This window comes from Peromyscus maniculatus, chromosome 16 (genome assembly GCF_049852395.1).
Source record: "Peromyscus maniculatus bairdii isolate BWxNUB_F1_BW_parent chromosome 16, HU_Pman_BW_mat_3.1, whole genome shotgun sequence".
Taxonomy (NCBI): Eukaryota; Metazoa; Chordata; class Mammalia; order Rodentia; family Cricetidae; genus Peromyscus; species Peromyscus maniculatus.
In genome coordinates, this window is record NC_134867.1 from 59,349,845 (window position 1) to 59,370,599 (window position 20,755).

The window sequence follows — 20,755 nt, forward strand, 5'->3', positions numbered from 1 at the left end:
CTTTCTCGTTGATATACAGCCTATGGTTTTAAACTCGCTCCAACTGCCTCTGTGCACCTTTCCCACTTAGGCCTGCCATCACAGTTCCTGGCTTCTCTGTTTCTTGCATTTAACTCAAGTCATTAGTTTTTTAACCTGAGGCTTGCTGCTGTCCCTTTGTTCTGACCTTGGGCCATATGTCCCTAGATTACATTTGCTTCTTTCCCAGCATCGGTGAAGACCCAGCCTCCTGTCTTTTCCTTTGACTGATCCCAGACCAGCTCTTCCCACCCTTGCAAGGAACCCAATAAACCAGAACAGAACCAAGGAAGGGTGAAAAGAAGGTTCATCCCGTGTTCAAAACCAACCAGCCCCTCCAAAAGCTCCCCCACTAAGGACTATGCAATGTCCCCTACCTCCCTTAGAGAACCTCACATCTATTACTACAATAAAAGTTATTTGGCTTCCATGTGGCCACCAGGTGGTATTCCTTCCCAGAGTACAGTACTATATAGACCTTCCAGGATAGTTTTGTTGAAAAAGTATGCCCAGTGACTACAATTCCATGTGCCTGGACTATGGATAGCCCTGTTCTGGTGTCTCAGTCAATAACCACACCTCACTGCTGTTGTTGGGTGAGTCACTGATTTTTTTTCCTCTGGTGTTTGGCAGTTAGGGTAGAAGTGTTATAGAAATAATATGCCCTCTCAGAGAGAAGTCACTGCATACACTTAGGGATTAATTAAGGAAAAGCTCTTTAATAGCCCTTGGCTTTCATAATGGCCAGCACAGACACAGCAATGTCCATAATGGCCTGACCCATAATGGTAAGCACAGGCAAAGTGAATTTTATGACAGCATGACTCATGGACCTTTGGTACTGGCTAGTTAATCATGGTGCTTCCAGGCATGAAATAGGTAAGAATCTTACTGCATTTTTGTTTGATTTGTATAAGCAGAAAAACTCTCAAAGGTTACATTGGATTGTGGCAAAAGGGAATCTTGACCTGTGACCCGATTTCTAGACTTGAGCCAGTTTGCAGACCCAGAACCCCTTGAATGAAGAGACGGCCAGGTTTCCCAGAGGAAACACCTTGATAAAATGCCTAAAGTTTTACTGTTAGCCTTTGTCCAGGGGGCTATCGAGAGGGCTCAGGGGTAAAAGTGCATACTATTCTTGCAAAGACCCCCACGTTAGATTGCTCACAGCTGTCAGTAACTCAGTGCCTCTGGCATCTGTGGGCACCTGCACCCATGCACATACCCACAGAGATACAAATAATTAAAGTAATAATAAACTCTAAAAATAAATATTACCTTTATGACTCAAAAATTTTGGATAATTAGATTTGCACTACAACCCTTTCTCGGATTATTTTATTAAATTGACAGTTTGCTTTATACAGTGACCACCAGAGGGCTCCACTATAAAGAATAGCAAGATTCACTCTTCAGTATTGGAGAATAGTCCAGGGAGTCATCCTTTGGTGCCACACCACAGCCCTTATTTCCCGGAGGTTTTTGTGAAAGTTTTAAAACACATTAATAATCTTTGTCTGAGTTGAGCATGTCATTGAGACTTACACTGGTTATTTTCTTTTTTCTCTCTCTCTCTCTTTTTCTTTTTCTTTTTTCCTTTTTTTTTTTTTTTTTTTTTTTTTTTTTTTTTTTTTTTTTTTTTTTTTTTGTCTGTGTGGCCCTGGCTGTCCTGGAACACGCTCTGTAGACCAGGTTGGCCTTGAACTCAGAGATCTGCCTGCCTGTGCCTCCCAAGTGCTGGGATTAAAGGCGTGCTACCACCACCCAGGTGGTGGTTATTTTCTAATTCTATCACTTATTATACATTTACTAGGGGATGCTCTATTTTAAAGGAAACCTTCCCAGGCTAGAGAGATGGTTCTATAGTTAAAGGCGAGGTTCATAACCAGAACATCAAGAAAATTTTTCCTTCATCTACTGGAGGTGAATCATTGCTCTATTGTTGTTGTTATTATTAGTGATTTTTGAGACAGGCTCTTTCTATGTAGCCCAGGCTATCCTGGAAGCTAGTATCCTCCCACTTGAGTGTACAGGAATGCATTATCAGGCCTGGTGCACAATTATTTAAGGCAGAATAAATGCTATTTTCTTAATAATTAATTTCCAGAGTAATACACTGACTTAATAGTCAATTCCGGTGGTGAAAGAATAGTTTCCTCGTATTCTTTCCTTCCAAGAATAACTATGGATTGTGGCTGGCTTGGGGTTTTTTTGAGGCAGGTCTTGCTAGGTAGCCCATGTTTCCCTCACATTTATAATCTCTGCCTCTGCTCCTGGGTTTGGGGATCACAAGTGTGCTGAAGTTTTCATGTACTCAGTATTTGCTATCAATTGTAATCATTTCTCTTCTGATGCTAAAATTGCCCCTAATTTGGCTTAAGGGTAATTCTCTAAGCTGATTCCTGTGATTTCAAATTTGACTTTTGGCACATATACTACATAATGGATAATGGCAAGACTATAAACTGTATAAAACAGAATTGTAACCTACACCCTGCAGCAAACTGTCTCAAGAAGTCAAAACCTTCCTGTCTCAAAAAAACAATACAAAACAAAACAAAAAAGTCAAAACTTTAGCAGTAACAGCCAGGGAAGCCACCCTGCTGTACCCAGGCTGGTAGGAAGTCAGTGTGCTCTCTACTCATAATTCAGGAAGCTAGACCATACCTCCTGTAACAATCAGTTCAAAACGCCCAGGACTTGATTAAACACTGACGCTTCCCCTAATTTTGTCTCCTGACTCCCATGTAAACCAGGGTGGCCTCAAACACCCTGTGAAGTTGAGGATGGCTTGATCCTCCTGCCTTTGCTTCCTGAGTGTGGTAGTTATAGGTGTGTAGCTCCACACCCAGGGTGTAAAGAGCTGGGGACTGAGCCTGAGGCTTCCTGTATACCAGGCACTCCACCAACTGAACTATGTCCCCAGCCCTTGTCTCCACTTTCAGCCTAGCCAACTATGCTCCTCTGAGGCAGACAAATGGGGTGATTGGCTTCCACCTAGTCACCGATCTCTTGCTGCCCGTGTCCAGACCCCAGTCGGGACACAGCTGAAGCAGCCCCTTTTCCCACTGGGAAGCCTCCTCTGCTTGCGCTGGAATCTCTGCGAACTCAAGTCATGACTTAGATGGACTCCTCCCTCCATGTACCAAACTCTCAAAACAGAGCCTCTGCTTACTAAATTTTTAATTTTTATTTTTGAGCCTTTGCTTTTCTCATTTGGTTTGTTGTGGTTTATTTGCAAACTTTATTGACATGTAACTTGCATGCAAGAAATGTGACCTTTTCGTGCCTGTTTGATTAGTTTTGGTGAGTATGCATATCTGAGTAACCAAGATAAAGAATAAACATGTAGCCTGGTTAACCACATACGGGTTACAACCCTAAGTTCCTTGATCTATCTTTTCAGTTACTTCCTCTTCTCTTCCCCTTCCTAGCGCCTGCTGATCTCAAGTCCATCATCACGGGTTAGTTTTGTCTTTCCCCCTAAATCCTGCGGCTGTATCTTACTAACTCAGACACTTCCTCTGCATTTAAGGCAGAACAAAGTATTTGACTTATGTCCCCCAGAACTGGAAGCAGGAGCTCCGGATTTTTTTCTTCTTCTTTTTTTAAAGTGGAAAATAGAACTTAAGGGCCAGAGAGATGGCTCGGCAGTGAAGTGTGCTTGGATGCTCCTCCAGAGATCCTGAGTTCAATTCCCAGAAACCACAGGGCAGCTCATGATCCAGTGCCCTCCCTCTTCTGGTGTGCAGGCATACATGCAGACAAAAAGCATGAATGAATTTAAAAGAAAAAAGAGGACAGAAGTTGCACACCAAGAGTGAGTGCTAGCTCTGCCTATCGCTACCAGTGGGGGAAACCATCCTGGACCGCCTGGGAGAATCTTTTTAGATTTATGTGTATAAATGTTTTGTCTGTCTGTATGTATGTGTACCGTGCCTGGGAGTTTTAAACTAAATGGCCATTACCTCAGGAAACCCCTTTAACACCTGGGAAGAAGGGACAATCCATCACCCTTCAAAGCCTTTTCAGTACACAAAATTAAAACATTTATCTTATTTTCTTAAATGGGCATATATCAATTATACAAAATAATGAGCTTCATTATATTTTTTAATTTATGTACACACCTATGTACCTGTGTGTGTGCCCACAGAGGCCAGACCAGGAGGTCAGATTCCCCTGGAGCTGGAGTTACATGTTGTTGTGAGTCTCCTGATGTGGGTGCTGGGAACTGAACTCAGGTCCTCCAGGAGAGCAACAAATGCTCTGAATCCACGAACGCTCTGGTGATCTCGTTATTTTCATGTGTGTATATTGTACTTTGATCCTATCTCCACCTCTTTACCAACGTTTTGTCCTTTCTCCCACTGGTCCCCTTAGGACACTAACTTTACAATGTGTTCAGGCAGCTGGAGAGACAGCTCAGGCGTTAGAGCACTGGCTGTTCTTCCAGAGAGGCAGGGGCAGTTCCCGCATCTCTAACTCCAGTTCCAGATCGGCCACTCTCTTCTGACTTCCACAGACATACATGCAGGCAAAACACTCACACATACAAAATAAAATTCTAAAATCTAAAAAAAAAATTTTTTTAATGTGTTCAGATATATGTATGTATGTGTGTGTGTGTGTGTGTGTGTGTGTGTGTGTGTGTGTGTGTGTGTGTGTTATGTTTGTGCACCACATGTATGCCTACAGAGACCAGAAGGGGGCATCAGACCCCCTGGAACTGGAGTTACAGACAGTTGTGAGCTGCCATGTGGGTGCTGGGAATTGAACCCAGGGCCTTTGAAAGAGCAAGTGCTCATAATCACTGAGCCATCTCTCCAGCCCCAAATTGACATTTCAAATTTAAACTTGGTTTTTCTGAACTTCTTTAGTTTTGTATCTCATTTTTTTTTTTTTTACACTGGACATCTTTGGAGAAGTAACATTAAAATATTTGTACTACAATATGCATAACTTCAAACCATAATTACATAACTTCAAAACCAACAATATTATGATTAATTATAAACCACTTAATGAAACTGAGTGATTATTACTTCTCATTTATAGGACAGACTTTCCTTTGTGTATCTCTTTTTTTTTTTAAATTATTATTATGTATACAGGAGAGGGCCCCAGATCTCATTACAGATGGTTGTGAGCCACCATGTGGGTGCTGGGAATTGAACTCAGGACCTCTGGAAGAGCAGTTGGTGCTCTTAACCTCTGAGCCATCTCTCCAGCCCCTCCTTTGTGTATCTCAGTTACACTATTTTACTTAGAGTGAATTAGTTTGTTTCAATTAGTTACTTTGGACTTCGGAGGGTTTTTTGTTTTACCTTTTGGCTATGTAAATTTTGAAAATTTAGATGTCTTGTTTCTACCTTTATCTCCTACATGCATCACGGTCTTTATGAGTAACTATTATGTTTCTGCAATATCCTTCCATCTTTCCAATGAATATGTGTATATGTATTTCTATACCTTGCTTTATTGGCTTAACAGAACCCAGGACTCATTCCAAAGTAACAGATAACTTTTGTTTTTTGAGACAGGTTTCTGTGTAACAGCTGTCCTGGAACTCGATCTGTAGAACAGGCTGGTCTTGAGATCCTCCTGCCTCTGCCTCCCCAGTGCTGGGATTTAAGGCGTGCGCCACCACGGCCGGTAACGCGTAACTATTAATGACTGCATCCCCACCCCCCCATCAGGAAATGGGATTTCAATGTATACTTCCATTATAAATAAAGTTGATCCTCCTTAAATGGTAAAGGATCTTTGTCTATGAGAATCATCTGTTCACGTCCTTCCCCGTTTTCTTTAGTTTTCCAAGGCCCCTGCGATGTAAACTGAAATATTCCCTAGCCTAGTGGGGCTACACCATGGCTCCTTTCATCATCTGGTCTATGTTGTAATCGCATCCTTGTAAATCACCTCGGCCAGGACACCTTCACTGGGGATTAGCAGTTCTCACAAAGCTGGCTAAGCCGACCAAGCCTGAGATCGGCTTTCCCGTCTGAGGCGTGCGGAAGAGACTGCCGAGGGCCGTCGTGCCTGCGGTAGCCGGGATGCCTGTCTAACTGGAGTGTGTTCCATTTACAGAACCTGTTCTCGGGCGGGCGCCCAGAACCCTCGCCCGGCTGCCTCCCCGGGCTTCCGGCGTGCGACCCGTCCTAGGGCTGCCCGTGCGCGCAGCCAGCCTGCTCCGGGACTCACGCCCAGAGACGCCCCGGGGGGAGCGAGCGGAGCGGGGCGAGCGGCTGTGGCTAAAGTCCCCCAAACTCAGAACGTGGGGGACCCCTCGGCGCCAAGCCGCTGTCTCCGCGTTCGGGCGCCGGCACGCGGAAGCATCCCGCGCGGGGCCGTGCACCCGGGACAGCCAATCGCGTAGCCGCCTGCTCGGATTCCTCCGCCCAGGCCGTGCGGCGGCCGCAGGTGGCCCGGCCGAGCGTGTCCAGCGGCGGCCGCCGTCCCGAGATGCCTCGCGGGTGACCTCCGACCTCGCGGGCCCGCCCTTCTCTCCGGCCGGCCGCTCCGCTCCGCTCCCCTCCCCAGCCCGGCCGAGCTTGCAGAGGCCCCCGCGGGGCAGGTGCGGGACTCCGCGGACGGTCGCCGTGCAGCGGCTGGCGGCGGCGGCGGCGGCGGCGGCTCCCCCGCACCCCGAGGCCCCGAGCGGGCGGGCGGGCCGGCCGGCCTCCCTTCGCCTCTTCCCCGTCGCCGGAGGCGCCCGGCGGGGCGGCCGGGGCCGCGGCCGAGAGGCGCGTCCCGGGTGAGTGGGCCACGGGCGGGGTGGCGGCGGGGCGCTCGGGGCGGGGCGCGCTCGGGGCGGGGCGGGGCCGGCGGCGGGGCCTGGTTTCCTCCTTCAGCGCCATTTTGTGGCTGCGAGACCCGCAAATAAAGGCGATCGCCGGGGCTGCGGCGGGAGGAGCGCGCGGCGGGGGGGAGGCCGGCTGCGGCGCGGCCTCGGCCTATGTGACTGGCGGCGCCCGCGCAGCCTCGGGCTGGAAAGGTAGGTGCGGCCGGCGGCGGGAAGGACCGCGAGGGCCTGCGGGGCCGGGAATCGAGGCGGCGGCCGCCCCGGACCCGGGGGAACGCACGCCGGGCCCGAAGGGCGCTCAGGCCTGGGGCCGCGCCGGCTTCCCGTTAGCCGGGGCGGCTCGCCGCCCGCCGCGGTGCTCCGCCGCCTCAGGGCCATTCTACTTCCGTCCCTGGCGGCCGGGGACACGGCGGGCGTTCCCGCGGCCGGGGAGGCGGGGAGGCCGGAGGCCGCCCTCTCGGGGCTGACTGGCCGTGCCGGCCCTTTCCCCGCCTCTGTCGCCCCCTCCCACCTCCCCGAAGCCTGGTTCCCGGCGACCCAGACAGAGGTACCGACGGGTTCTGCCCGGCGCAGACGGAAGGGCTCGGTTTTTCCTTAAACCGAATTTCGCGTCACGCAGCAGCCTGTCACTGCAGCCACGTTCTCCGGTGGACTTCCATTTTTAAATAAGTGCATGCATTGTGAGGACGGGGATTGTGTGGTTTTTTTTTTTTTTTTGACAGCTTCGAGAAATTTTTCGTCAACTTTCAGTCTTGCTTTGGATCTCTGTGAGGCTGATTTGACCATTTTTAAAATTGTTTTCCCTAAGAGTGAATGCACAGTAAAAAAAAAAAAAGGCCTAAGTTTTTGTGTTTGTGTACGTTTTCTTACGGGGCGGGGGGACGGCTAGGGATGGAATCCTAGGCCTTGTGCATGCTAGGCCAGCCTTCTGCCATTGAGCTGGTCTCCCAGCCCACAGTTCTTGGTTTGATAATGAGGAAGTCAGTTAATTCAACCCCAAAGGACTAAGACACTCTTAGCTGGTTGTGAAGATCGCTGAGCATGCTATAGTCCTAAGTCTCATGTGTTCATAAGTTTTATTTATGCCTCTCGTCCTTTTCACTCTAGCTCTTTTCATTTAATATTGTTTCGAAAGATGAGTGGAAATCACAGATCTGTTACTACAAATTCTGGTGTTTGTTTTGTTCCCCCCCCCCTTTAGCTTACATTTTTGAGCATTAGGGCTGGAGAGTTGGCTCAACAGTTAAGAGCACTTTTTGGTCTTGTAAAGGACATGAATTTCCAGCACCCAAATGATGGCTCCTGGCCATCCTTAACTCCAGTCCTGGGATTATGACTTCCTCTTCTGATCTCTGTGGGCGGCACCAGGCCTGCACGTGGTGCACATACATACATGCAAAACATTCATAAACATAAATCTTTTAAAAATGACAGGTTTTGTAAAACATTCATAAACAAAATAAATCTTTTTTAAAAATCACAGATTTTACTTTAAAGCTGAGCATCAGGTTTTCTCATAGGTATCGTAGACGTTTGAAACGATTGAAAACGAATTTTTGAGGTGGCTAGGTTTTATTCATTCAGTAACAACTGATGAGGCAAGTCACTAGGTGACTTCTGATGTGACTGAAGTTGAGTGTAAGCATTTGGGCAGATGTGTTTCCAAGAGTGCTCTAGTCCTTCAGTCTGAAGCAGACTGTGTTTACTTTAGTGGACCCTTTGGCAAAGCAAGATGTAAGATAACAAACATTACTCTTGTTTTTAATTATCTCCTGCTTTCTACCTCTGAATACTTTGTATTTCCTGTAGTTAACTAAACTTGGAGAAAAATTTTCAGTATTCCCATAGTTGTATAAGCTACTGGATATAGTGTGAGACTCTTCCATCAGACTAGAATTCAGTGCTTTCATTATTCTCTGCCTTAAAGATGAAGTTGGTGGAGTTTATTTTCCCAATGTTTGTTATATTTTTTCTTTAAAAAGATTTATTTATTGTGTACAGTGTTCTGCCTGCATGCATGACTGCACGCCAGAAGAGGGCACCAGATCTCATGTATAGATGGTTGTGAGCCACCATGTGGTTGAATTGAACTCAGGACCTCTGTAAGAGCAATCAGTACTTTTAGCCTCTGAGGCATCTCTCCAGCTCCTGTTACATTTTTTTTCTGTTGATTGTGTTCAGACAGACCTTGTATAGTGTTTTTATGCCACCAATCACAGAGGTCTGCAGCACTTTTGCTTATATAGAAACTGAAGCCCAGAGTTAAGTGACTTGTTCAATAAGGCGGATGTGACTGAAATAGTGATCTGATTTCTTTTCTTCTTCTTCTTCTTTTTTTTTTGTTTTTGTTTTTGTTTTTGTTGTTTTGTTTTTCTAGACAGGGTTTCTCTGTGTAAATTGCACCTTTCCTGGAACTCGATTTAGAGACCAGGCTGGCCTCGAACTCACAGAGATCCACCTGCTTCTGCCTCCTGAGTGCTGGGATTAAAGGTGTGCGCCACGACCGCCCGGCCTGTGATCTGATTTCTCACTAGTCCCTTTGTACTGCAGTGCTGAGGCTCCAGCACTGTAGGTAACGGGTTTCCTATATCCATTGTGGTTGATTTCAGGGAGGTGTATACATGCCTTCTTGTATACGTTGTTTTGGCTTCTGTTCGCCTTTCTTCAGAGACTGCTAAGTTGCCCAACTTAGGATCATAGTGCTATGATCTGGAATGCTAGGCACCTAGTCAACTAAAACTGAATTCCACAACCTAAGCTAGGCATTGATGACGTTCTGAATTTGAGATGTTATCTCTGAACGATCTACACAAATAACTGAAATAAAAAATATACTTATTGCTAGGTGGCGGTGGTGCACTCCTTTCGTCCCAGGAGAGGCAGAGGCAGGTGGATCTCTGTGAGTTTGAGGCTAGCCTGGTCTACATAGTGAGTTCCAGGACAGCCAGGGCTACCCAGAGAACCCCTGTCTTGGAAAAAATATATATTATAATAAGTGTGTGTGTGTGTGTGTGTGTGTGTGTGTGTGTATTCTATTTTATGTGTATGGGTGTTTTGCCTACATGTGTGTCTCTGTTCTGTGTCTTTGTGGTGCCCTTGGAAGAAGAGGGTGTCAGATCCCCTGGAACTGGAGCTACAATGGTTATGAGCTACAGTATGGATGCTGGGAATTGAACCCAGGTCCTAGGAAAGAGCAGCTAGTATTAACTTCTGAGCCATCTCTCCAGCTGCTTTCTCCCCCTTACATAATTTTAAAACTAGTCATCTTTAGCCGGGCAGTGGTGGTGCACGCCTTTAATCCCAGCACTTGGGAGGCAGAGCCAGGAGGATCTCCGTGAGTTCGAGGCCAGCCTGGGCTACAGAGTGAGTTCCAGGAAAGGTGCAAAGCTACACAGACAAACCCTGTCTCAGAGTGAGTGAGTGAGTGAGTGAGTGAGTGAGTGAGTGAGTGAGAGAGAGAGAGAGAGAGAGAGAGAACCTAGTTATCTTTAAACCTCTTGAAGGTTGCCAAGTTGAACATGTTTGAATTTTTCTGTTTGCCTTTGTTTTTTAAGATGGTATGTCTCTGTATGGCCCTAGCTGGCCTGCAGCTTCCTTGCAGGTAGAACCTGAAACCTCCAGCCTCTGCCTCTGAGTGCTGTAATGAACTGTATGTGCTGTCCATACTCTACATGTTTTCTTGTGTTTTTGTTTCTGGTTTTTGAGATGGTCTCACTGTGTAGCCCTGACTGGCCTGGAACTCAGTAAGTCCCAGTTACTCAAAATGCAAAAGTGTGTGTCTATTTTTCTCTCTCTCTCTCATTTGCAGTTGCAGGGCTCAACCCCCAGGTCTTGCAGGTGCTTATATCCTGCGGTCTACAACTATATCTCTACATCCCTAACCCATGAAAGATTTTTAAATGGAGAATATTTAAGCTAGTAATTTACAATGTAGTCATTTAGAGTGTTTTCCTAAAATTTTTATTCCTTCTGTACAACAGACCCAATTTGAGAACCCAGGGTTCAGTGGCGGTATGATTGGAATATGTAATTCATATGGGAGTATATGTAAAATTGATACTGGAAAATAGTTAATACATTTTTTGTAAATCTCAAATATTCATTAAGAAATTAAATAGCGCCAGGCGGTGGTGGCACATGCCTTTAATCCCAGCACTCGGGAGGCAGAGCCAGGTGGATCTCTGTGAGTTAGAGGCCAGCCTGGGCTACCAAGTGAGTCCCAGGAAAAGGCGCAAAGCTACACAGAGAAACCCTGTCTCAACAAACAAAAAACAAAACAAAACAAAAAAGCTTTTAAAAGTCAATACAACAAATTCTTCAGTCAAAATTTTAATAGTTCAGAATTTTCAGACAGATTTCTATGTACCTTTGGCTGTCTGGAACTCTCAATGTAGGCTGGCCTCAAACTACAGAGATCTACTTGCCTATTCCTCCAGAGTGCTGGGATTTGAGGCGTGTTCCACCATGCCCGGCTTATAGTTTGTCATTTTTGGTAGGTATAGATAAGTAAAGTAAAATGGAAAAAATAAATTAAAGATGTAAGGGAACTTTGATGAATCTGCTGTGAGTACTAGGACCTAGGAATAACTGTGTGTGTTTCCTGGTTAAATTTGAATATTAGACAACAACAGAAAAACAAAACCACCTGGGCATTGGTAACGCACACCTTTAATCCCTTTAATCTCTGTGAGTTCAAGGCCAGCCTGGTTCTAGGAGTTCTAGGACAGCAGTACTCCTACATAGAGAGAAACCCTGTTTTATAAGAATAAGAACTTTTTTTTCCCCAAAGATTTATTTTATGTATATGAGTGCTCTATTGACTTGATGCCAGAAGAGGGCACCAGATCCCACTATAGATGGTTGTGAGCCACCATGTGGGTGCTGGGAATTGAACTCTGGACCTCTGGAAGAGCAGCCAGTATTCTGAACCTCTGAACCATCTCTCAGCCCCAGAAGAACTCTTTTACAGATTGATCTTTAATTGTGGATGTGTGTGCTAGTGTGCATGTGCTTGCCTCTGGAAGCCAGAAGTGTCGGATCCCTTAGAGCTGGAGTTGTAAGCTGCCTTATGTGGATGCTGGGAACTGAACTCATGTCCTCTTGGAGAGTAGTTAACTGCTGAGCCATCCCTCTAACCCAAGAACTCAATTTTTAATTGTGTATAAATTATTACTTCAAAATCAGTTTAGATTTGGGAAAAAAAAAACTGGCCCCCAAACTAAGTCAAGTAATAGTTAGTGCTCATAAAAAAATCTTCAAATGAAGATTTTTATTTTTTTCCGGTTTTTCAAGACAGGGTTTCTCTGTGTAGCTTTGCGCCTTTCCTGGAACTCAGAGAGATCCGCCTGCCTCTGCCTCCCGAATGCTGGGATTAAAGGCGTGTGCCTCCACTGCCCGGCAAAGATTTTTATATTTGTTAGATTAACTTTCCCTGTTCTGTACATTTGCTCCCCAACTTGTATTGTAATACATTATTTAAGGTATATTTATTACTGTTTCTGTCTTTCTGTAGTGTAAGTTTATGGTTTAATAAGTAATGACTGCCAGGTAGGCTATGCCTTTGATCCCAGCACTTGGGAGGCAGAGGCAGGAGATCTTTGCGAGTTCAAGGTCAGCCTGGTCTACAAAGTGAGTTCCAGGATGGCCAGAGCTACATAGTGAAACCCTGTCTCAAAAGGAAAAAGAAAAAAAAGAAAAGTAATGATTGCTGCTAGGGCTCATTCTAAAAGATGGTGGTTCTCTTGAGTTACCTATCTTTTGCAACAGTTAAATGAATTTTGTATAAATATCTAAAGAAGCTAATTTTGAAATATAGATTACTTTGACATGCAATTATGTGGTATAAGCATATTTTTATTAAGATAAACATTGTATTTAATGTTATTAGAGAGTGGTGAATTATATGATGGATTTTGCGTCACTGTAAAAGCATACCGTAGAAGTCAAGGACAGGGGACTAACTGGTGCTGCCCCATGGGGCCTTCAGCAACATGCCTAGATTGCCTCTGAGGTCTGACAGGGAGCTTTTTCAAAGGTTACATAACCATGGTAATGAAAGATGTTAAACAAAGAGGACATTTGTTAAAAGTTACAGGTTAACTCGTGTCTTTGTGCTTTTTTTTTTTTTTTTTGTAAATTGAAGCTATCCTGGGCTAAAGTCAGTGATAGAACACTTACCTAGATAGAATGTATATAAATATAAAATGCTATTTTAATAACTATTTCACATTAACATTTGCTAATAACTGGTTTGAAAGAAAATCAACTGAAAATCATTTCCCCAACACTTTCCCCCCTTTTTAGGGTGCAAGATGACCAACGAAGAACCTCTTCCTAAAAAGGTATGTTGTTTCAGCAGCTTCACTTCATCTTTTTGTGTTCTTATTTTTCACTTCCTTTCCCTGATACTTTGCATCAGGGGGTGCAGAGTGTTAGACGTATATCTGCATGTGCTCAATTTGGAATGAATGATGACGGCTTATGGAAGGCATTATAGTATTCTTGTGGTCTGCAATTCTTAGTCTGAATTATATGAATATTTCCTTATACACACGTTATGTACAATTTCTAAACTTTCTTTTACAGATAATTTATATACATATATTTATATTTACTCTTATTTTCCCTCCTAATTTTTTAAACCACCAAGGTTGTAACTTAAATCCTTCGACTATGGATTTTTCAAGGCTACAGCCAGTTAGTTCTTATAATGTATTTTCCTCTTTGATTTTCTAACTTTTGATTTCCCAGTTCTATAGTCCTATACTGAGTTTAGCTATTACATTTATAGTATAGATACACTACATATACCCTGAGGTTTTGTTACAGAGAATAGTATAGTTTATGGAAGACTTTGAAATCGGTTGGAAAGCTTGGTGTTTGTTCATTAAATATTTAATATCTGTTGTAGAAAAGTGGAGTGAGTAAAGGACTGAGTGTGCAGGAGCTGTGTTTGCTTGCTCTGGGTTTGCAGTGTAACACTGATGTTACTGGTTCATACTAGACGCTGGAAAGGAAATGCTCTCTGTGCTTCCGGGCGTCAGGCTAGGCTGCATGCATAGTGTGCGGGCACTCCTCCACTGAGCTGCGCTCCCTCACCAAGAATTTTCCTTTTTTAAAAACTACTTACTTATTTACTTTTTAGTTGTGTGTATGTATACACGTATCAGAAATGTGCACGAGTGCAGGTGTTTTAGGAGGCCGAGTCACAGGTGGCTCACAGCCACCTGACATGGTTGCTGGGAATCGAGCTCATGCTCTTAACCACCTGTCATCTCTCCAGCCCAGTATTTTCTCTTTTTAATAAGGGAAATTAATAAAGCCTTCGTTGGTTGTTTGTGTGTTTGTTTTTAAAATAGGGGGAAATACTTCTAAATGTATGAAACAATTTCAGCTTATGTTCTACTTTTAAACTTTGTTGGAAAGTTATAAATTGATAAGTTTTAAAAATATTCAGGGATGGAGCTGGAGAGATGGCTCAGAGGTTAAGAACACTGGCTGCTCTTCCAGAAGTCCTGAGTTAATTCCCAGCAACCATGTGATGGCTCACAGCCGTCTATAATGAGATCTGGTGCCCTCTTCTGGCATGTAGGCATATATACAGGCAGAACTCTGTATACATAATAAATAAATATTTAAAAAAATATTCAGGGACATTCTATGAACCTCATTCAAAAAACTAGGGAACTGGTACACTCTGAGTTTTCAAATGTTCTCTTCATGTGCAAGTGCTGTTTTATCATGTGTGCAGCTCTGTGTGAGAACCACCAATCAAGATCAGCATCTGAATGGTCACCACAGGGCCCTTGTAATTATAATCTGTTTCCGTTTCTTTAACTAACCTGAATGTGTGTGTGTGTCCTTTTGAGATTATTTTTTCACTCAGCATAACAAATATTTGTTTCATATATCAATAGTCTTATTTCTACATACTGCTGAAAAATGTTGTATAATATAACTAACATGGTTTTATACACACTTATCTGTTAAGAGACAGTTGGATGATCCCAGCTTTGGGCCGTCACAAATAAAGCTGCTCGTGATAAACTTTCTTTGGGCTGAATGCTCAAGAATGCACCTACTGGGGGCTGGGGAGATGGCTTTGTAGGTAAGAGCATTGGCTGTTTGTCCAGAGGACCGGGGTTCAATTCCCAGCACCCACATGGCAGCTCCTAACTGTCTGTAACTCCAGTTCCAGGGGATCTGACACCTCCACAGCAATGCAAATTAAAAATTTTAGATAAATTTTTTTTAAAAAGAATGGAACTACTGAGTCATGTGGAGTGTGCAATTTTAATCTTGTTGTTTTGGCTTTTTCATTTTTAGCAGGATTTTTGTGATTGTTTGTTTGAGTTTCTTGTATCTCTGTATGTTGAGGAGATGCCCCGAGGTGGGAAAGGGGTGTTAGATCCTCTGAAGCTGGAGTTGCAGGCATTTGTCACGCCCTGACTGACATGGGTGCTGTGAACTGAACTGGTGTCCTCTGGAGAGTTCCAGGCACTCTTAACCATGAAGCTGTCTCCAGCCCTCACTTGTAGTTTAAAGGAACAGTCAGGCTATTTTTCAGAGTTGTGAAGTATGATGAGTACTGAGCCATTTAAATAATCCAGCTTGGGAGGCATTTCCTAGCTCAGCACAGAGCTCCTGTGGAAACAGCTTTGCACTCTGGAAGAGTACTCAATCCATTTTTAATTTTCTTTATAGGTCCGATTGAGCGAAACAGACTTCAAAGTTATGGCACGGGATGAGTTGATTCTAAGGTAAAATGTTCTTTTATCAAAAATTCAAAGAATCTATAGACAACTTACCGTGACTGCTTTGTAATAATGTAAATCTGAAATTTGGGTTTGCTTATTTTTATTGTTGTTGCTGATTATGTTAGAGACAGAGTCTTCCTATAGAAGTTAGGATCCTCCTGCCTTAGCCCACCAAGGGCTAGAACTAAAGGTGTGTGCTTTGTTGTTGTTTACTTTTTGATATGGTTTCTTTGTTTAATCCTGGCTGTACTGGAACTTGCTCTGTAGACCAGGCTGGCCTTGAACTCACAGAAACCTGCGTATGGTTTTTGGACAGTTTCCTGTGGTTCTTCAGTATATAAACAAGAACTATAACATAAGCTTAGGTGCTTTCTAGACTGACACAGAAACCAGATTTTCTTGCAGAGCTAAGATTTGTTACATGGGAAACATGTTTATTTAATATATGGCTTGCTAGAGAATATGTTCAGCTTAATAAATCAGCAGGCACAGGGCTCAGTAGATAAAGACCTTCTCTGTACAAACCTAGCTTTGACCTGAGCTCAATCCCTGGAACCTGCATAAAGCTAGAAGGATTTAAAAAAACACAATGCCACAAAACTATCCCCTGGGCTCTTCCACATGTGTGTGTGCTATGGCAAATGCGAGCTCACACACAATAAGTTTTAATAAAAACAGTAGGCATGGATATTGGTTTTTGTTGTTTTTGGGTTTTTTACCCCAAACAGGGTCTTAACATATAATCAAGTTGGTCCCAAATTGGAAATCCAAATTAGTCTTCTGAATGTTAGGGATGCAAGCATGTACTACCATGCCTGCTCAATTGTCTTGTCTTATATTTGTTTTTCTTTTATTATGTAACATTTGAAGAGTTATGATCAAAGAATGATATCCCCCCCCCCCATGTTTTAAGGCAGGGTCTCTCTGTGAAGCCCTGGCTGTCCTGGAACTCAATTTGTAGATTAGACTGGCCTCAAACTCATACATCTGCCTGCCTCTTCCTCTCAAGTGCTGGGACTAATGGTGCATATCAGTACTGCCCATCCCAAAGGAATGATTTTTATGATTTTTATTTTATGTGTATGGGTGGTGTTTTGTCTGCATGTGTACCTGTGCACCACTTGCCTGCCTGGTGCCTAGGGCAGCCAGAAAACGGGATTTAGAGTTAGGAGCTGCCATGTGGATGCCCATACTCAAACAGGTCCTCTGGAAGAGCAGCCTGCTCTTAACAACTGAACCATCTCTCCAGCCCCTAGATTAAATTGTTTGTTTGTTTTTATTTTTCAAGACAGGGTCTCTCTGTGTATCCCTGGCTGTCTTGGAACTCTGTAGACCAGGCTGGTCTCGAACTCAGAGATCCACCTGCCTCTGCCTCCCAAGTACTGGGACTGAAGGTCTAAATTTAAAAAATTAAATTATTTTTAAAGCTTCCTCTTAGTTCTGAATTTCTATGGTTAGGTTATAAATACTTTGTTAAGCTAGTTAAGCACATCATTCTAGTAATGGTATTTTAAATATAAGGAACCAGAAAATGGGTTGTTTTGTTTTTTCGTAGCTTACATATATTCTTTCTGTGCTTTGGGTTAATAAGTTTTTGACTGGTAACTTTTAGATAAGAAATAAATGAATTTAAAATTTGTATTACATTTCTTTTTTTTGGTTTTTCAAGACAGGGTTTCTCTGTGTAGCTTTGCGCCTTTCCTGGAACTCACTTGGTAGCCCAGGCTGGCCTCGAACTCACAGAGATCCGCCTGCCTCTGCCTCCCGAGTGCTGGGATTAAAGGCATGCGCCACCACCGCCCGGCTACATGTCTTTATTAGAGGGTAGGCATGGGCCGTGTAGAAGTCACATTGTGGGGGTTGGTTCTGTGTTTGCACCATGTAGAGAGTCCGGGGCTCAAAGTCAGATAAAGCGCCTTCATCTGCTGAGCCGCTTCACTGTCCCTAAATGAAAGTTACTGAACTTTGCTGTCTTTAAACTTTTCAAGGACTTTATTTAAGTTAAGCAGATTTATCAGGGGAGATGGAAAGGAGAGAAGAGGGGATTTTATTTTGAGTAGATGAAGAGACCATTGCACTGTTCCTAGAGGTTGGTCTTCATTCAGTGCTAGAGGTGGAGCCCAGGGCTTTCACACCAGGCATGCACTAGCCTCTGTTACAAGCCGAGTTCAGTAATTTCCCACTGTGGCTTGCACTACACTACTACACTAGTCTGTTGTGAACTTCCTTCACTATGCTGCTCAGGCTAGCCTGTTGTGAACCTCTGCTGCTTTTTCTGCCACAGGTCTATATGTAGGACAGTTTTCCATTGTGTATCTGATTTATCACTCTTGTCCTCTTGCTGACAAAAACACCTCTCCTTTCTGGAAATACTAAAGTTCTTTACTACAGTTCAGTACTAGAGTAGCTTTATGATTCTTAGACTCTTGAGTTAGCCTGCTTGTTTTTTTTTTTTTTTTCTAATCAATCTTAACAGTTTTCTGTGTAGCCTAGGCTGGCCTGAACTCCCAGTCCTACACCTCAGTATCTTCAGTGGTAAGATTACAGTTGTGTGCCACTAAGGCCACTTGGCTTTTTTCAAAATGGATTCTTTATTGCTGACTTAACTCCTGAGCACAAGCAGTCATTCCTTAGTCTCCAAAGATATTAGAATTATTGATGTGCATCACTGCCACCATTTGTAGTCTCTTGATTTAACAACTAGAAGAAACAAAATATCGGTATACTTTCAAAAATTCTTAAATGTGTATGCGTGTGGTTGTGTTCATGTGATTGCAGGTCCTTTGGAAGCCAGAGGTGGTGGACACCTGGAGGGAGAGTTACAGGCAGTTGTGAGCCACCTGATGTGGGGCTGGGAGCTTGAGCTCTTCTGCAGGAGGCCTATGCTCTCCTAACTGCTGAGCTCTATCCCTCCAGCCCCCAAATCAGTGATGGTAGTAACAGTTAAAGTAGGACTGTTTCTACTAAGTAACCTTTAAAAGTTTCTAAAGTGTGCAATTTATATATACTTCTTAGGAAATTCTTCTAAAAACTTTTCAGTGAGTTTTTCTTCTCCTTAAATACTCCATGATTTTAAATCAACTGTTTAATTAGTCAGTTTTCTCAGGTTTGAGGGGTTTGTTTTTGTTTTGAAATGTGTCATCTGTTTGTTACTGTTGATACTTTTGTAGCCAGGATGCCCTTGAACTCCTGATCCTCCTTTTTTCTACCTGTTTGCTGCTGGGGTTACACCACACCCAACTTTATTTTCTGTCATTTTTTTTTTTTTTTTTTTTTGGTTTTTCGAGACAGGGTTTCTCTGTGTAGCTTTGCGCCTTTCCTGGAGCTCACTTGGTAGCCCAGGCTGGCCTCGAACTCACAGAGATCCGCCTGCCTCTGCCTCCCGGGTGCTGGGATTAAAGGCGTGCGCCACCGACGCCCGGCTCAGTTTTTTTTTTTTTTTTTTTTGGTATTTTCTGTCATTTTATGGATGTCCCTGTTTGTGCTTTGGAAGTTTGGGGCGGGGAGGTGCTTTGTTTTATTTATTTTTTTGTTCCTCTAAAATAGCTCTTCTAGCCTCCATAAAGAATCTGTGTTGATTTCTAAATAGTCAGTGAGCTCTTATGTATCCTAAAATGTAGGGGGCCCTAAAAATAAGCATTCATAGTGGTGTCTATGTAGAAGATGATTAGCTAGGGTTTTTTGGTTTGGGTTTTTTTTTTTTTTGGTTTTTCGAGACAGGGTTTCTCTGTGTAGTTTTGCACCTTTCCTGGATCTCACTTTGTAGACCAGGCTAGCCTCAAACTCACAGAGATCCGCCTGCCTCTGCCTCCCGAGTGCTGGGATTAAAGGCTTGTGCCCAGCTCGATTAGCTAGTTTTATTGCATGTCTGATGATGATTATAAATCGTCTTCTAGAATTAAATTTTATGTGCCAGGGATGTAGCTTTATTGGTAGAATGCTTGTCAAGAATCCATAAGGGCTTGAGTTCCATCCCCAACCATGTCATCTGGGGTTTCTGTATCCCAGCACTTGAGATGGACACAAACAGAGAAGCCAAAGGTCATTTTCAACTTTGCAGTGAGTTTGAAGCCAACCAGAGGTACATGAGACACTGAAAGGGAAAAAGTCAAATTTAAATTTTACTTAGATGTACCTATTAAATGAATGAATGAATGAATAAATGCTTAAAATAAGCACGATGACAGACATTCAAAGAAGGGTATTCTCTGTCAGGAGGTGCTCAAACACAAGCCTGAGGAAGTCTATATTATTAGTTGTAGTGATTACCAAAGCAGCTGGCGACTGTTCATTGAGTAGAGGACTATAACAAGCAGGGAATGTCCCTTAGTTCCCTGATGATAAGTAGCACATGGCATTTCTGCAGGTTGTTTGCCAATTAGATGTCATTTTTCAATCTTGAAAAATATTTTTTAACCTATTCTTGTAGGTAAAAAAGCAACTTGGCCAGCGGGGCATGGTGGCTCGTGCCTTTAATCGCTGAAGGGACACTAGCCTGCTCAAATATGTGATTCTGCAGACCTTGTCCTTCTTCCCTCTCCCCCATCCCCCCCCCCCTTAACCTTTAGATTACATCCCTAAAGCTAGCCACCAAGGTTTTTTCCCTTATTTGGATACTTTTCTATGCCAGACTCATTCCTGGCATAAGTACCAAAGTCCAGCAATCAGAACCTCCTTTGGTCACCTAATTAACAGGCCCAGTCAAAATATCCCATTGTATTCTAACCCATTCTAACACAGACCTTCCCTTTTCCTCCTCTTAAAAAATTACACTGACTGTTCTTCTGGAGGACCTGGGTTTAGTTCCCAGCACCTACATGGCAGCTCACAACTGTCTAACTCTAGTATCAGGGGACCTGAGACCCTTGGCAAAATGTCAATGCACATAAAATAAAAACAAATTTCTAAAAATCTTAAAGAAAATTATATCTGCAAGGTCATTTGCTGCTGTTTTCTGCCTGAGTCAGAAAGCAGTCACTTTATCTTTTCTTCCCTCCTTAATAAAGGATCTCTCTGTGAAAACAAGTATTTGGGTGTGGTTTGTGCCTAATCCAGGGTCTGGAAGGGAGACCCCACTGTGCAGGGGTCTTCTTCAGTGGCAACACTCAAGGCAGAATGGATCACTTTCAAGGCTCGTGTGGTCTACGTAGATCCAGCAAAGATAAAATAGTGAGAT

The 20,755-nt window shown here is 43.6% G+C and overlaps 1 protein-coding gene across 3 annotated transcripts in view; it reads left to right on the forward strand.

Annotated features, from left to right (window-relative positions):
* The first annotated feature begins 6,640 nt into the window (after window positions 1–6,640).
* Window positions 6,641–20,755, forward strand: part of Wtap (WT1 associated protein) — a 31,191-nt gene continuing 17,076 nt past the window's right edge. The window contains exons 1-3 of one of the 3 annotated variants that reach the window (XM_076552878.1): window positions 6,641–6,775; window positions 13,127–13,164; window positions 15,527–15,582. In XM_076552878.1, the coding sequence (XP_076408993.1) occupies window positions 13,135–13,164; window positions 15,527–15,582 (86 nt within the window). In that variant the 5' untranslated portion in view covers window positions 6,641–6,775; window positions 13,127–13,134. Of the gene's footprint in view, window positions 6,776–6,860; window positions 7,016–13,126; window positions 13,165–15,526; window positions 15,583–20,755 lie in introns of those variants that run through there. The other 2 variants (XM_076552877.1, XR_013045139.1) reach the window with 2 other exon arrangements.